This window comes from Gadus chalcogrammus, chromosome 13, assembly GCF_026213295.1.
Source record: "Gadus chalcogrammus isolate NIFS_2021 chromosome 13, NIFS_Gcha_1.0, whole genome shotgun sequence".
Lineage (NCBI taxonomy): Eukaryota > Metazoa > Chordata > Actinopteri > Gadiformes > Gadidae > Gadus > Gadus chalcogrammus.
The window spans coordinates 21628618-21646507 of NC_079424.1; the positions used below are offsets into that span (position 1 = coordinate 21628618).

Sequence of the window (17890 nt, forward strand, 5' to 3'; positions counted from 1 at the left end):
AATGGTGACACTGACAAAAAATCCAACTTCCAAATCAACACATGTTCAATGCTGAGACTAATTCTTTAGTAAACAAATAAACTAAACTATAAACGAATTATAAATAAACTACAAGTATTTATAATTTGTCAAAATCAAAACATTGTCACAAACACACCAACATCTACAGGGTTTTATGTATATTCTATATATAATATGTGTTGAGATTGATTTGGCCATAATTATTCCTAATTAAAAATGTCACTTAATCACTAAACAAGACGATGAGACGGTCAACAATAAAGCATTTATTTATTAATACTGTAACATTGGAACATTTAAACATATCAACAATAGAATATATAACCGCGGCCTGCAGATGACTTACTAATAACTCCAACCCTTCCACTCTCTTCTCCAGTGCACTGCATGACATGCAGGAGTAGTAGACCGGATGGATGGCAGGTGTGGATGGGGAGGAAGCCAGAAATCCAGCGGCAACTGGTCCTGGAGAAGGTGGGGGAGGGGCCAATGGAGAGCACTTGGGGGTTGAGCGGGGTAGATCCAACCAAGACACCATCGAGCAAGTGGGCCTTGTTGCCCTCAGCTCCCCAAGCTTCACCACAACAAGCCGCACCAGGGATACTGGTGCGGCCTGTCTTTGCTGCCATGAATCGTCCCCCCCAAGCTGCCCCGTCCGGGTAGCGGGGTGGGTAAACTACTCGGACCCTGTCTAACGGGGACAGGTCCTCGTAAAGGCCGATGAGCTCGTCTACCCTCCCCTCGGACAGGGCATGTTCGTTGCGCAGCCCCACTAAGGCCATGGCCAAGCGGACCACGGCCAGGTACCCTGGCTGGTTGTCTGGTCCTCGATACTCCTGCGAACACACGCTGACACGGAAAACAAGTCAGACGGACGCCACAGAGCTCAGCGTTTGATCGAGCAAGTGAGTCGCACTCACCTCAGCGGCCTGCTGAGGCTCTGGCGAGGACCGGCCGGGGGAGCGGGGCTCGGGGGGATCGGTCGGACGGGATGGCTTGGGCGCGGGTGCGTCAGCTGGATGCCCTGACCGCGGGTCCGTCCGAGAAGCGGTGAACTCGCCAGGCACGTGGAGGGTGAGGTCCTCCAACTCCTGCCGGCCTTCGGCGAGCTCGTCGTCCTCCTCGGTAGGTAGGACGTGGAACCGCGTCCGGAACGTCAGGGTCCAAGCTGACGTCTGGGAGTACAGGTACTCGATGCCGATGAGTTCCCCTGAAGCACAAGGGCATCGTCACTCAATCCGGCACAAACATCGCTCGGCGCGGACACGTGTAAGCGTGGTGACGGCGGCTCAAACGTTCTTTCCCGTGTACTCCCTGACCAAACTCGAGCCAAGCACCCGTTGGCTGAGCCGGTCAAGGGAGTGCTGCAGGGGGCCACTGTGGGTGCGGAGCAGCGGACGACCCTCCTAGGCCGCGGACGCCGCCCTGTCCTCGTTCCATCTCATCAACCCCTCCAGGAGAAAAGCCTGGAAGTGCCACGGGTTGGCACTTTCTCCTGAGGAGGAACACGGACGCGTTTAGCGGTTCAGCCAGCGTGCACAACGTGAACGACAACGAGGGCGGCGGCAGTGAAAGATAGACACGACGGTGAAACCCGTGGTTTACCTGGAATGAAGCGGTTGAGATTAAGATGGAACGACTCCAGGGACGTGGAGCCGCACGCACAACGGTACGTCGGCAGGCTGATCCCCCCCTTGGTCAGCCTGCCTTTCTCAGCTCCACGCCCGGCGGGTCCTGGATGCACTCGAGGTGCCGTCGCTGCTCCGCACGGATTGCCTGGATGCGGTCTCGGTCCAGCAGGGGAATCCCCATGGTGTCTCGCCCGTTGGCACCGCTGAAGGTTTGGAGGAGGTCATCGATCAGCCGCTCTGTCGCCGCAGCTCCACGCGTGCGGCGACGGCAATGGAGAGCCATCTCCCTGCGGCTGACGTGCCTCCACACTCCGGCGTCGGACGAGAAAGTCAGCCCCTGCGCCTCTAGCGTCCTCCTCTTAGCGTTCAGCAACCGGGCTGTGTCCTCTGGGTCCCACAAGAAGATACAGGCAGACAGCTGCTGCAGGAAGGGCTTGTACAGCTGGTGGCTCTCGGTTGTGACACCTGATGCGTAGCGTCGCATCAGGTGCCAAATGTCCAACCGGACCACCAACTTGTCCCACTCCTGGAACGCAGCAGCTGCCTTGGACCCCCCGTGGGACGAACAGCAGTCCCGGTCGACATAGAGGACGCGAGGCTGCGCTACCCCAGCGTCCCGGTACCGCCGCATTAACCCCGCGGCCATGGGCAACAGGCCACCCCCCTCGGTGGCCGTGAGCACGGACATTAGCACCTGCCCGTGCTCGTTGCCCACGTTGGTCGCCCAGGCTGCGGTATGGGCGGCGGCACCGGCGAGCTTCCGGGTCACCTGTTTGAAGGCGAGGCGACAGACACAGACACACACACACACACACACACAAACACACAAGTCAATAAGGCTGCACGCACGTCGCAAGAGAGTAACGCTCGTGCTCCGACACCACATTCACCTTCTTGGTCGAATCCATCTTCAGGATGGATCCAAAGACTGAGGTGACCCGGGCCTTCACGTCCTCCAGGCGAGACAGGATGTCGTGGCAGTACACCACCAACAGCCAGCCGTACTGCGGCACGTCTGGCGATGGTTTCGGTGGTGGGGTGCACTGGCGCATGACACCCGTCGACGTGAAGGGCTCCATGACGCTGAGGGAGTGTATTGGACCGCCGCATCCAGGCCTCTGTGTGTGCCTCACAGAGTTTTTTTTGCAGCTGCGTGGCGCTGTTCCCCCGAGTACACTCACGCAGCTGGATGATGACCCGCCGGTCGCAGGCAAGCCTACAGGGGAGCGCACGTGTTACAGAAGAGCCACACGCAGACACACCGACAGTTTTCAGACAGCTACTTGCTTGTAGGTGAGGATCGCCGGGAAGAGGGCGCGATGCCCCTCTCCCAGCTGCCACACGACCTCCTGCGACCAGGCGGCTACCTTCCTCCGACACCGACGGCACTCCAGGTACTCGGTGGCCATCAAGTACCAGCCATTGATGTCCAAGACCTTCCGGATGGTCTTGTACATCCCACACTTGGTGAGATGCTTCTCGCAGCATGTCGGCCGGGGACCCCACATGTGCAGGGGCGCCCAGAGGAACAACCGACACGCGAAGAAGGTAGCCGCCGAGGCGGGTGGCTGAGTGTAGTTCAGCCGGGGCTGGGGGGGGGTCCCACCACAGCTTGAGGTCCGTGGTGAGCTTGAGGGACCCCCCGCTGGTCTGCTGAAACAGCGCCCGGCCGATCCACTCCTGCTCCTCCCCGGTGAGGGCTGTCCTCCAGCCCTCAGGCAACCGGGTCTGTGAGGAGGATGAAAACAACACAGACAAACACACCGTGAGGAGGCCGAGTCGTACGCAGTCTGACGGTCGTCTCCCCCGAGTCGTGTGTCTGTGAGTACGACGGGCGTGTGTCTGTACCTCAGCCCGAGCAGGAGTGGGTGTTGCCGGCTGCTCCGCGTCGCCCGTCGTCGTCTTCCTCCTCTTCTTCTTGGGCTCCGGTGCCAGGGTGGCCTCCCCGCATGGCGTCTCCTCCACGGAGACGCCACGAGGCTCCACCCTGGTCTGCGCCGGAGCCCGAGCTGGAAGCCCGACCGTCGGCGGAGCAGCCGCAACCTGTGGTGGTGGTGGTGGTGGTGGTGGTGGTGGGGTGGAGGACGGTGCCGGGGGAGGTGGAGACGGAGGCGTCTCCAGCGGGAGCGGGAGGGCCTGAAGGACAAGGTCACGCACAACCAAATGGCATCAGCACAATGATAGTGACGGGGCAACAGACAGGCAAGCGAGACTAAGTGAGTCTGAGCATTCATGACGTGCAGCATGCCGTTGATTAGATAAAATGGTTTAGTGCTACAAGGCGACTGTTAAGAGGTGTGCTACAAGGCGAATGTTAGTTACAAGGCGAGGTTTGCTAGACTGGGAGTTTAATCAAATCCACATTACCACCACGTGAGTGAGGACGGCGGGTCTACCACCAACAAAGACGGCTACATCACCTGATAAACCTACCTTTGTCCTTCAGGCATCAGCTTTAGCGACCAGCAAATTAAAAAGTTACAGTTAATACAAACATACTGACTCAAGAATAGATATCCAAGGCAAATGTTACAGTGCGACACGTCCGGTGTGGTGCCAGTTACCCATTTCAGCGTCAGTGACCATCCGGACCAGCTCCTCGTCCGTCACCTCTGTGGTGGGGGGCGGCGGAACCGAGGGACGCTGGTCTCTGACGGAAGACACCGCTATGGGGGGGGGGGCAACGGTTAGTAAATCGTGTACACTCAACCTCTGTTGTGTGAAACAGAAAGAAAGAGCTACCGACCCGGAGCTGCAGGCCGTGCTGGGGTCATCAGTTTCCTGATCCGGGCCTGCAGCTCCCCTGGGCCCATCGGACGCCCGCGCACAAGGGCCGAGAAATTGGGAGCGGTCGGCTTGCGGGGCGGCAGCACGGTGGAAGCAGCGGGCTTGCTGGTGGTGGTGCTGAGGCCGCTGCTGGTGCTGCTGCTGGCGGGCGGAGGGGGTGTAGCAGCCGCCTCCGCCGACCGCTCCTTGTCTCGGCCCGAGAAGTACTTTATGGCGACGTCCATGGCGCTCCCAGGCTGCGGCCGCCGTAGCCACTTGACGTAGCTGCAAGACAATGATCGAAAATCAACACGCACGTAAACATGTCACAGCACCATCTCCACTGCCCTTCACCACAATATGACTTACGTCTGACGCTCCTTCTCCTTGGAGTCGTACAGGTCCTTCAGGGTGTCCTCCTTGAACAGCCCAAAGCCAACAAGCGCCTCGCCCCCCCGCCCGGGTAGAGTGGCACGAGCCCGGGCCTCCTCCTGCGCCCGGCGGAACTTGAGGTGCTCCGCAAAAGCGGGGTGGGCGCAGGAGTAGCGGGCGAGGCTGTCCTTGTTGGCCATGAACGGGCTGTCCGAGGCACTAGTCTCCCGCTCCCGCTGGTGACTGGCGACCAGGTGACAGGCGTAGCCGGCGTCGTTCTCCAGGAGCCACCGGAAGGTCTGACCCTGGTACTTGCCCAGCTGGATGCTGTGGCAGCCCAGCACCAGCATGGGGTTCCCAGGGTCACCACCCTCGGAGACGACGCGGGCTCGGGCCTCCTTCTCCACCTCCCCCGGCTTCTTGGCCCTGGTGGGAGCCGCGTGGCCCCATGGCGGCGGTGAAGGCTGCCGCCGCATCAGAGGCCCGCAGGACCAACTGATGCGACGGCGTCATTTTTAAATTTGCAAAAGACATCTACAATGACAACAAATAACATGACACAGCATTAAACGAGCATTGCATTAAACGAGCATTACAGTTTACTCCCTTAAAGTGACTTTTATGTTCATGGATGCTTACAGGAAAGATAACAGATGGTTTGACAGGTTGGAATGCTAACCGCCGCACAATCCGTTTCAATGGGAATCGCGACTCTCCGTAATTTCAACATTAATTTTAACATTTATAATTTGAAATTCGTCCCAGCCTTTATACCACATACACACTATGGTCTACAGCATATAACCGAGTCGTCCTCTCACATTTTAATGCATTTTTCACGGTTTACCAGTACTCGTTTTCAAGGCTAACTCCCGCGCAATCCGTTTCAATGGGAATCGCGACTCTCCGTAATTTGAACATAAATTTGAACATATTTATAATTCGAAATTGGTCCCAGCCTTCATACCACATACACACTAGGGTCTATATAGCATATAACTGAGTCGTCCTCTAACATTTTAACGCATTTTTCACGGTTTACCAGCTCTCGTTTTCAAGGCTAATCGCCACATCCTACCTTATCATCGAATGCAGAGATAATGGCTGACACACGTGGAAAGTTTTCCTGGAGTTGATGCTGATGCGGGTTGCTGATTGGGCGGGGCGCCCCTGGAGTTGAGGTCCCTGGAGTCGATGCGGGTTGCTGATTGGGCGGGGCGTCCCTGGAGTTGAGGTCCCTGGAGTCGATGCGGGTTGCTGATTGGGCGGGGCGTCCCTGGAGTTGAGGTCCCTGGAGTCGATGCGGGTTGCTGATTGATCGGGCGTCCCTGGAGTTGAGGTCCCTGGAGTTGATGCGGGGTTGCTGATTGGCTGAGAAACAGAGAGCATCGCTGGACAGATAGCGCAAGGATGACACGCAAATTCGTGAAGCGTTCTATCTTTTAAGTTTTAATTCAAAGTTTTGGAGTTCTAGCCAACTTCCTTCATATAGCTGCCATTGACCTCCCCCATGTAAAATCTTGTGAAAATTTGACCACGTGTGGAGTCAAAAAAAGTTCCCACAGAAAGTGTCTAGGAGCATGTTTTAGGCCATTTTGAGTCGTTTGCTAATGGGTTAAGGTTAGGTTAAGGGCAACTTACCACTTTTCAAAAACGTTTTTTTGGACCTAGCTCGGGCAAACAGCGGGGCGTGGGAATTCCGAGACCACCCTCGGATAGCTCTAGCCCCAGCGGACTTTTTTGGGTACTGCAATCTTGATTTTAAAAATTTGAAGTGAAGCGATTTAAAGGAACAGCGGAGCGTGGGAATTCTGAATGGTGCCCGTGGTAGCCCTGGGGCCCCTCTACATGCCCTAGTCCCTATTGTGGGCGATATTATTGAAATTGGCAAATTCCTGTGTTCCACACACCGCACAACCCCAGGAAATGCTGAAACGATTACAAAATAACCTGCACCTCATACACAGCATTGTACCATGAATTTTAACATTGTTTAGTTTTGAATAAAGCAAAAAAGACTTACCTTAGAGTAGTCCTCCGTCTTCGTTGGTTCATTTTGGTAGGGTAACTATGAAGCAGAAGGGAGGGAATTTGGCGCCCCTAGTGGCAACTTTTTTTATCATTCGAAAACACCTAAACGCGTTGCCATGGGAACAGGGAGAGGGGCGTGGGAATATGAACCCTATGGGGTGGTAGCTATGGATCAGGGCTACGTCTGTGCCAAGTTCTGGTATAGAAAATTGAATTTGAAATGTTCAAATTTGTGCTACTCGGCAAGGGAAAAAGGGGTATTAACGATATTTGGTGTGGAAGGTGCTCTAGGCTCCTTAGGCAGGTGTGTGAAGTTTTGGAGTTCTAGCTAACTTCCTTCACATAGCTGCCATTGACCCCCCCCCCCCCCCATGTACAATTTTGTGAAAATCTGACCAAGTGCAGAGTCAAAAAAAAGTTCCCACAGAAAGTGTCTAGGAGCACGTTTTAGGCCATTTTGAGTCGTTTGCTAATGTGTTAGGGTTAGGTTAAGGGCAACTTACCACTTTTCAAAAACGTTTTTTTGGACCTAGCTCGGGCAAACAGCGGGGCGTGGGAATTCCGAGACCACCCTCGGATAGTTCTAGCCCCAGCTGACTTTTTTTTGGTCCCGGTGAACCCTCGGCATAGCCACTAATGTAGGCTAGGGTGCGAGAAATTTGAAACTGGCTAAAAGGCGTAAATACTAGGTCCCGGTGCACCCTCGGCCTAGTCCCTAATGTGGGCGATATTTTTGAAATTGGCAAATTCCTGTGTTCCATACACCGCACAACCCCAGGAAATGCTGAAACAATTACAAAATAACCTGCACCTCATACACAGCATTGTACCATGAATTTTAACATTGTTTAGTTTTGAATAAAGCAAAAAAGACTTACCTTAGAGTAGTCCTCCGTCTTGTCTGTGCCAAGTTCTGGCCACCTGGTGGCTTGTTTTGGTATAGAAAATTGAATTTGAAATGTTCAAATTTGTGCCACTCGGCAAGGGAAGAATTTGTGCCACTCGGCGAGGGAAAAAGGGGTAAAGGGGTATTAACGATATTTGGTGTGGAAGGTGCTCTAGGCTCCTTAGACAGGTGTGCGAAGTTTTGGAGTTCTAGCTAACTTCCTTCATATAGCTGCCATTGACCCCCCCCCCCCCCCATGTACAATTTTGTGAAAATCGGACCTGCTTCCCAGCGGCTATGGGGGGGCAGCTTATGTGCTTAAAATACGTAACAATATCATTCTAAACAAATACAAAATGGTCACCAAGGTCAAGGCCACCCTCCCCACACCACACTCTACAAACATTATTCGAGAGTGCCCCCTATTGGACATAAAGTATAACTTGGCAACCGTTAAGTAAATACGATCTCATTCTAAATAAATACAAAACGGTTACCAAGACCCCCCTCCCCACACCACACTCTACAGACATTATTCAAGAGCGCCACCTATTGGACAAGGATGCAATTCAGGTCTATAAGTAACAAGACAAGAAAATAAAATTCACAATAAGTGCTTTTGGTCTGTCATATTTTGCATATTGTAATGTAATAATAATTATAACATAACACAGCTAAAACCAGGGGACGACACTATTCATCTCAAGGTATATATTCATTTATCTCAAAAGAAGTGTTTACTGTATGTGTTTCTCAATGTCCTGTAATCTTTGTCTTTGCCAGAAGAGACTCTTCCACTGACAGAAGAAGGAGGCCCCCCATTGACAGAGGAAGAAGGCCCCCCACCAACACGCAAGAGAGATACACCATCAGCAGCAGAAGATGACCGTGTCGGAGCCGCAACACCTGTTGAAGGTTGTTTTGTTTAATTCCTTCTTTGATTTTAGCAGAATAAGTACAATGGACACCTGAAAATTACAAAAAATATCTCAGACATGGCCTTCTCTTCATCAGAAAACCCAACCCAACTATCATAAAGGTGAATATAGCTTTGGCCACTGTAACTGTAAGCCTGAATGCATTAAACAATGGCTGGGTAGACAGTGAAAAATATCTGATACTGCTGGTTCTGTAATTCTGAACATCGACGTGTCCCTGAATCGAAATCGAGGGTCCATTTTCGATTAATTGCCCAGCCCTACTGGTACCTGGATGTACTTATTTTATTTTTTTTACCTGCTCCTTCAGGTTTCCACAAAAGCAGCCTCGTACTTTATAAAAAGTGACCTCGACACATTGCAGACACTGATTGGTTCCGAGATTTGTCACAGACAATAACCACGCACGGGGTAAAAGTGTCTAGGCGTCAGTTGCAGCAGCCAAAAAGGGCACGCCATGCTCTTTGGGGGAGCTACAAACCTTCATGTTGCTCACTCGCGAAACGACAGAAAGGCTGGATGACTCCACTCATATCTAGCAAGTGGACCAGCAGCTTTATGGAAGTCCTGTGCGTCATCCAGGGGGTACTATTTTTGCAGTGGAAACTGTCCCCCCAAAAGGTACCAGCTTCCAAAAGCGAGTAGAGCCAATACCGCGAGTGGGAACGTGGCTTAAAGGAGAGATTGAAAGGGATAAGATGTGACTTAAATAATAGAGAAATTACAACATCAGAAATTAAGTCCACATCTTTCAATCTCATCAAGCATACAATGAGTCCCGCTGCACAAAGGCATTTCCTCTCATGTTTGTTTCCTTGTCTGTATATCTAACAAATATATCATTCATCTATTTCATAGAATCATCAGCAGAGGTGAGGAATGCAGTCCCATCAGTGAGCAAGAGGAGCAAGCCACTTTCTGGAGAGGATGACCGGCTCACAGCTGTGATGTCTGTCAAAGGTGATTTAAAACTTTTTTTTTTTCATTACAAATCAGATCAACTCAAATGTGAATTGCAACAGCAGTACGCTCGCAGTGCCACTGCTTAAAGCTAATGGGTCTGGTGATGTTCCATGGTGGCATAAATCACTGGGTGCCAGAACACAGTAATAATCTCTGAACATCGATGATCTTGTGTGAAATGGTGACTGAACCATGTACAGTCCTTTGTGTGGTCAGGTAAACAAGATATGTACTACATAAGTGTAAGGTCTATGTGTTGACATTTTTTTCACCCACTCACAGGTAAAGCTCCCAGGAAAAGAAAACCATGGCAGGACGAAGAGGTAAAAGCCGTTGAAAAGCATATGAAGCGGTTCATCACTTCATGCATCATCCCTTCAAAGAGAGACTGTGAAAAGTGTCTAAGAGCTGAGCCAGCAGCTCTCAATAATCGGGATTGGCAAATGTTAAAATATTATGTATACAACCGCATCACAGCATACAAAAAGAAAGTCCAGCATTCCTAATGTTTAAAAAAGGCTGATTCTGCTAGTTTTGTGAGCAGTGCTTTGCTTATGTCTTATGTTATGGTTATTTTCACTGTTTTTCTTAGCTTAATACTTGAAAGGGAAGGCAAGGCAACTTTATTTATATAGCACTTTTCATACACAAGGCAGACTCAAAGTGCTTCACATATAAACATTGTCATACAATAAAATAAAATAATAGATAAGTAAAAGAAAACATATGCAAGAAATGAGAAATAGAAAGTTCAATGTATTTAAGAGAAAATTAAATTGAAAGTTAAAAAGGCTTTTTAGTAAGTAAAATTGAAAGTGCAATGTATTTAAGATCAGATCAACAGTCTCTCTGGAACCCAAGTCGGGACTACAACCCGACCTAAAGGACAATATTCTAGGACTCTAACCCAGCTTCTAGGACTCTAGCCCAGACCAAATGCCTTATTCAACAAAACTCAGGACTCTAACCCTTATACACAAACTCAGGACTCTAACCCTTATACAAACAAACTCAGGACTCTAACCCTTATACAAATACAAACTCAGGACTCTAACCCTTATATAACTGGTTGTTATGACTAACAACCAGTTGATGCCAGGAAGTGATTAAGTTGCTGGAGGACGACTTTCTCAATGATTTTACTTATGAAGGGCAGATTTGGTATTGGTCTGTAGTTGTTAATAATAGAGGTATCTAGGCTCCGCTTTTTTAAAAGGGGTTTAATAACTGCAGTTTTCAGGGCTTTTGGGAAGTTGCCTGACTGGAGAGAGTTGTTAACTATCTGCAATATGTCTATTGCTAGGCAGTCAAAAACATTCTTAAAGAGGTTGGTAGGTAAAGAATCAAGGCAACAGGTGGATGGCTTTAGTTGTGTAACAGTTTCCACAAGAGTTTTAGAGTCAATAACATTAAAGCATGCCATCCCTGCCACGTTACTTTTGCCTGAAAAGGGTGGTAGTCCAACATTTTTGTTTGAAGTGGAGATATTGATGGCGCGTCTGATGCCTTCAATTTTATCAGTACAAAAAGCTGCAAACACATTCCATTTCTGCGTGGAATGGAGATCAGGTGGAATTTGTGTTGGGGGGTTGGTCGGTCTGTTTGCAAATAGGGTTTTTGCATTATTATTATTGGAGAAAAATGTTTCTCTAGCACTTTTTAAGTCTGAATTGTAGGCATGGAGGCTCTCTTTGTAGATATCATGGTGAATATGAAGTTTTGTTTTACGCCAGATACGTTCAACCTTCCTGCATTCTTTTTTCTGTGCTGTTACAGAAGCAGCTTTTCTCCAGGGTGCCTTTTGCTTTCCAGAAATCGTTTTAACCTTATAAGGTGCAATGACATCCATGACTTTCAAAATTTTCAAATTAAAGTTTTCTACAAGATCATCAGCAGAACATGGGTTGAGAGGTGGTAGTAAGGAGATGGCCTTTCTAAAAAGTACATACGGTTCTTCATTGATATACCGTTTTTTGACAGTATTTGATTTTGTCTGTATGTTACGGTGGCCGAGAGGGGTCACAACACATGCAAACGCCGCAACGCCTGCATATACAGAAAACACCTGCAAATTCGGAAAACACTTGCATATTCAGAAAACACTTTCATCGATTACACAACACGTGCGCTGCAAATGCCAAAACACATGCAAATTCAGAAAAACACATGCAAACTCAGAAAACCCCTGCATCGACTTCATAACACGAGCAAATAGGGAAACGAACTGCAAGTTATGACAACGGAAATGTGTCCCGGGGGACCATAATCAGTGACGGACCCATATCCGGTTGGCGGTTCTTTTCAATTACGAAGGTGTTAAGTCGTTTGATTGTGCGGCAAGAGGTACGTGTTTCTTTTTTATTATAATATTGAAGTGGTTTTGTGTGTTTTCAACCATGACTAAATATGTTTTCAACATATTTAGTCATTGTCCCCATAACGTATTAGATAGTATTAGACAGATAATTGTTAAACGTTCTTCAAACGTTGTTAGCTGGAAGCTAGCTGGCTAGCTCGCTCCCGGTCACTAAATAGCATTATTTGTGGTCGTTTCTACATTGTTGTCATGACGTGGTAATGCAAGAGAAGGCCTGATATCTGAACTATTTTTTATTTATTTTTTTATCTTTCAGATTGACATGTTCTGCCCGTTCTGTGCGGTGCAACTGGGGGACGCTCCCAAGTTTTGCCCGTCATGTGGGCAGAATGTGGGGTTCCTTACACCGCTCCCATCAACTCCATCCACCTCGTCAAGCCTCACCGCGAAGGCTGTGGGCCTACAGGTAACATCCCTCACTGTGCTTCCATGGTGCTGCATAAAAATGTCCCATGGTTATAGCTGTCAGCAAGGCCACAATTTATCAACCCCCGCTAAATAACCATAGCTAAAATGCATCAGTGTGTGTGGGTGCCATTGGGGCATCGGTGATCTAGCCGTTAAGGGGCTGGACCAATAACCAGAGGATTGTAGTTTTGAATCCCACCCAAGACGCCGAATGAGGTCCCCCCCCCCCCCCCCGGCTGCACGCTGCTCCGGGTGTAGTAGTACTACTAGTAAATACTATTACTACTAGTAATAGTGGTATCCCTGGATGGGTTGAATGCAGAGAAAGAATCCCCCCAAGGGGATTAATAAAGTATACATTATTATTATTATTATTATTATTATTATGTGTGTGTGTGTGTTAGTGAATGAGACGAGGAAGGAAGGAAGAGCAGCTCAATTCTTGAGGTTCAGGGAGGTTAAAGAGGCTGAGAGGAGGACCTCCTTTTCAAAGCTTAAAAAGAAGCAGGCCATTACAGTGAAGGTAAGTTAATACAGAGGTTTTAGGTCGTAATGTGACTATTTAAGACCCAGTAGTCATGTTTGTTTTTCTTTTTTTCTCTTCTTTTCTGATTTCTGTAGATTTCGATTGGCATCATGTCAAGGACCAAGAATGGTTTAAAACCTCAAAGAGGGAAAACCATGCCGTTAAATGTTGAACCCCAGTGGTCAACAACCCAAATCTTGCCAGCTGCTTTAAAGAAGCACCAAGATTTTAATCAAAACGCAATGGTAGATGGAGAATATGTGCTTCTCTATCCTGATGGATCTCAGGTAGAAAATATACCTGGTACAGACAGACCTTTTGTTCTTGAACATTATAAAGAGGCAATTGGGAAATCTTACCAGAGGATTACGCTGTACATCTGCCTTCTTCAGGATTTGAGTAAGTATTGAAATGAACTACATGTATGTAAATAAATAAATAAATAATAATAATAGCTAGTTGGTGGTAATTGAGTGAGTCCTTAATGGGATTCAAAGAGGTTGTGAAATTGCCACATATTTTGGATATATCTAGCCTAATAATGATCTTTTCCAAGGTTATGGAGATGACTCATCTTCAGAATCCGATGATTGTGAAGCATTTGGTCGGCTTCCAATGAAAATGTAAGTTTCTCCTGCTATTTTGAGACATGTGCTAGCGATTTTTGAATATCCATGTATTTCACAGCATTCATTTTTGAAATTGCTCTAAGGAATAGATCAAGCATGTTGTCCTCTGTATAACATATGGACAATTACTTATATTCTGATTTAAATTAAGTGATTCAAATTATTTGTGTGTTTTAGGTCCCCAAAACAATCTCTGCCAACAACATCCAGGGCATCTGGTGGGCAAGTATGTATTATTTTCAAATGTTATTAAGTTCCATGTTACTGATGTGGTGATGTAATTATTGTTAATTTGTTTGGTGTTATCTCTATCTCTTTCATCAACAGGCCAATGGAGCAGGAGCAGGACCCAAAAAGACCACATCACCAAACACATCATGTGAATTCTACAAGTAAGTCATAATGGATTAAATTAGTTCTCTTCAGTGCAGTAATATCTTTTTTGGCTTTTGGTTTTGCATGAAATATTTGACTGCGGAAAGTAATTGATTACAGTACCAAAAATAACACATTTTCCAGTAATTTCACAGCAATTTCATTGTTCCTTTTATCCACAGTACATATACAAATGTATATGCACCAGTTGTCATTGACAGCAGTTCCTCAGATGTTGAGGAAGTCGACTACTCTCAGGTGGAAGACAGGTACTTTGATACAAATAATGCTGTTAGCCTTGTTATTTTTTTCTTTCCCTCAGATGAAATATTAATCGGCCCAATTACATTGGGCATTTTACCTGGTTTCTGTTGCCATATTAAAGTAAATATTTGAATTTCATATGTTTTTACTTAAATGACGCCTTAACAGAAAAACAATCTGGCAAAAATTATTGAAAGCTTGCAACGTGTGCTTCATGCTTATGCCCATCACATTTCCTCACACTCATATGGTGTACTTACTGTAATGGGCCCATAAAATACAAAAATATTAATATTTTAACCATGTTCATAACCAAGAGGAGGCAGCGTTAATGTTTCCTGCCTCACACATGTTCTTTTTTTGCAGAGAGCAAGTTTTTGGACTGACTGCTGCTGACGTTTTGTCCAATCTGTCAGAAGCTATTGACACGAGCAACTGCAGCAGGTTCAACATCAACCGTGCCAATGTCTGGGATGGGGCTCTGAGGGGATTTAAGCGGTCCTCGTTTGACCCCACCGGTAGCCTTTTGGTGAAATTCACCGACGACATCGGGCAGACTGAGGACGCCATTGACACAGGAGGGCCTACGCGGGAATTCCTCACACTGTTGATGGACGCCATTAAAAACAGGCGTTTTTTTGAAGGCAGGGAAGATGGCAAATACCTGTCATTTGACAGCAAAGGTAATTTGGTTTTTGCCACATTTTGACAGTATTATGAATCAATTTGAACTAACCCTGCAACATTGCCATCATTAGCTGCAGACGGTGATGAGTACTTCCATGTTGGAAGAATGGTGGCCATGTCCATTGTCCATGGTGGTCCAGGGCCTCGTTGCTTTTCCGAGAACTTCTACCACTACCTAGTGGGTAAGGTGAAGACTATTGAGGCCCCAATTGCAGACGTACCTGATCCTGATCTCAGGAATGTTCTCCTTGAGGTAATTGTTTTGTTTTTATAAGCATATTCAATAAAAAGAAAATATTATTTTGATGAACAATCAACAATATGGACACCCCAGTATCTTTACAACCAGTGTGATACTGGAATAAAGCCAGTGACTTCCATGTTTTGTTTCACTTCTATGTACATTCCAATACAAACCCCTGTCAAAGAGGAATTTAAAATATTCTATAGTCTCATCCTTGGTGATTTTTTTTGTGATTCTCAAGTATAACTATTTACAATATCAACACAAATTATATTTGTGCAGTTTTGTCTGTTCATTGCTCTTATTTTACTCTAGATTAAGAATGCAACAACCTTGGAAGAACTCTTGGAACTTAACGATAAGCACGCTAGCATGCTTCAGACAGCAGGATGCTATCGATGCCTGAGGACACTGGAGGATAAGGAACAAGTTGTAAATGATTACATCCAGTGGTATTTCACCTACCGCAACCATGTTTCCTTCCAGAGGTAGGTCACTCTGACTACTCTGTAGGAATTCCAAAGAGAATTTGAATGAAACTCAAATGAATGTCAGAAATGGTTAGAGTCCTACTGGCAGTGTGACTGGCAATAGCATTAAGAACTTACCATGATCTGCCTCTTCCCCTCACCCCCAACCTGGATATAGGTTCAAGGACGGCCTGGCTACCCTGAACCTTTTCAATGCTCTGGAACAACATCCCTCCCTGTTCCAGCCTTACATGGTTTACAGCGTGGAAGACCTGAAAGCAGAGACTCTAGAGGCGCTGTTCCGTCCACAAATGAGCCCAACTGGTAGCTCAAACCGCCAGGAGGAGGAGAGAGTGCTTGGCTACTGGCTGGACTACTTAATCGCTGTAAAAGGTATTTTTTGTATGTTATTTAAAGTGGCTGTTTAAAGTGAAGTCCACAAATGGATGATAAATCTTAATGTGTTTCATTACTCCCCACTCCCACAGAGGAAGCATCTGGGCTGTCCCTGCAGGACGTTCTGATGTTTGCAACAGGCCTAAAAGAAATCCCAGCAGCAAAATTAACACCACAGCCTCAACTCACGTTCCAGAAACACTCAAGGTTTCCTGAGGCTAATGTCTGCTCAAATACATTGAAACTCCCGATATTACCCTCATATGAGATGTTTGAGGAAGCCATGAGTTATGGAATTAGGAACTCCCCTGGATTTGGTCTCTTTTGAGACCTGCAACTGTTTTTTATCAGACATGCAACTGTTTTAACCTGCATTTCAAAGTTCATTGTGCAGTGGCTGTTAGTTTGTCACGGTCTGTACATATAAAGCTATATAACATTGTTTAAAGAAATTAAATTATTTTCATAAGGTGTACGACGTTTGTCTCTTCTGAAACATTGTGAGAATTTAGACTTGTTTTTCTTTGCATAAATTGGTCATGAAATGTAACCTGATCTTGCATGAAAGTCACTTTTAGCTTCAGTGTATTTGTTTATACTAGGTGAACCCCAAAAACAGTCATTGTGGTGGTGGAAAAGGTTTTAATTTAACCATGGGTCAAACTTTTTAAACATTGAAGATGTCCATAACAATACACACTGGAGGCAGTGCTGTCTGAAAGAAAAAGTGGCATAGCTACACTCATTGAGTCTAGCTTCCCTGCTTACTAAGCAGGTACTGCTTAATGTGCCGGAACGCTGATCCACTGTCGCCTAAAATAAATGGAACATGAACAAAATAACTGAATAGAAAAAAAACGATGTCCATATTATTGACATTTAGTCCAATGAACTACTGTCCAACACTGGGGGAATGTGCTGCTGGTCAAGCATGAGGAGGTGGGGCGTCCCAGTTCAAAGCGAGCACACCATCCAACAAGGCAATTCTAAAGTCCAGCCATCTCCTTAAGTGCAAGGTAATTGTCAACAGCAGCTGGCCAGTTGATGGGTGGAGCGAGCTGGCTCTGTCTCTCCAAGTTGGCAAAATATGCTTGGAGATCATCATCTCCACACAAACTGTTTGTAGGTGGCAGAAGGTCTTTGAACTCCTGTAACACTTGGGGATCCACTTGGAATCCACAATCCCTTCCACCAAACCTAAGGCCGCACAGAAAGCACAACAGTGAACTCATGAATAGTTATATTTCAATCTTGAAGGCTAGGGTATAGGCAGTCAATCATGATGGCTTTGGTAACGAATACAAAGACCTACACAGTGAAAATGCAACCTAGCATTTAATGAAAATGACAGTACAGGTGCTATATACAAACCTGTGAGGCAGGTGGTACATGGTCTCCGGTTTTCCAGATGGACAGAGAGACTGACGGACAGGCCTGATGGTGTGGTTGTTCCAAAGCTCTCGGTGCTCATCAAGCTCTTTCTGAAAAATGCCCAGGAAGACATACCGTACAAGGCACTTGTGTTCATGGGTGCCGTTGAAGTGGTGCCTGTCTCTCAGGTCACTAAATAGATCCATCCAGATAATAATGGAATGAGAGTATACAAAGTGATTTACCTCAGTGTTGTATAAATGTTTCTAACACAAACATAAATAATTAAATATTAAGAGAGCGCGTGCGTGTCTGCCTTCTTCCATTGACACCTTCAAACTTACCTCTGTTTCCTGAAAATGGACCACCAGCTTTCAATCCTTTGATTGGCAGTTGAAGTGCCATGCATGTGGCTGAGAGGTCCCGCAAATTCATCGGTGTGGTCCTCTCTTAATGAACTTTGGATGGCAGCCATGTCTCCGTTTTCTGTCCTACAGTCTGTCCGAAGTCGTGCTGGAACTACGCCACAGTTCGA

General features: G+C 47.1%; 1 protein-coding gene across 7 annotated transcripts; it reads left to right on the plus strand.

Annotated features, from left to right (window-relative positions):
* The first annotated feature begins 3786 nt into the window (after positions 1–3786).
* On the plus strand, positions 3787–17552 carry LOC130402403 (G2/M phase-specific E3 ubiquitin-protein ligase-like). 7 transcript variants are annotated; one of them, XM_056606551.1, is made up of 13 exons: positions 3787–9605; positions 9891–12391; positions 12798–12916; positions 13015–13318; positions 13476–13542; positions 13726–13774; positions 13876–13940; positions 14106–14192; positions 14554–14870; positions 14946–15127; positions 15434–15606; positions 15767–15981; positions 16077–17552. In XM_056606551.1, exons 2-13 carry the CDS (start codon positions 12304–12306, stop codon positions 16310–16312), a joined length of 1902 nt encoding a protein of 633 aa, XP_056462526.1. In that variant the 5' UTR covers positions 3787–9605; positions 9891–12303; the 3' UTR covers positions 16313–17552. The 7 variants fall into 7 exon arrangements, with proteins under 7 accessions (XP_056462526.1, XP_056462529.1, XP_056462528.1 ...); XM_056606554.1 differs by having other exon boundaries at positions 3787–8746; positions 9504–12391; XM_056606553.1 differs by having other exon boundaries at positions 3787–8622; positions 9504–12391.
* The last annotated feature ends 338 nt before the right edge of the window (positions 17553–17890 follow it).

What these genes read in the sequence shown, in the direction of transcription:
- LOC130402403 (XM_056606550.1), top strand. Translation starts at nt 12,304, where the DNA reads ATGTGGGCAGAATGTGGGGTTCCTTACACCGCTCCCATCAACTCCATC. An exon ending in ACATCATGTGAATTCTACAA is followed by an intron (nt 13,941 to 14,105) that starts GTAAGTCATAAT and finishes TTTTATCCACAG; the next exon opens with TACATATACAAATGTATATG. An exon ending in TCAGGAATGTTCTCCTTGAG is followed by an intron (nt 15,128 to 15,433) that starts GTAATTGTTTTG and finishes ATTTTACTCTAG; the next exon opens with ATTAAGAATGCAACAACCTT.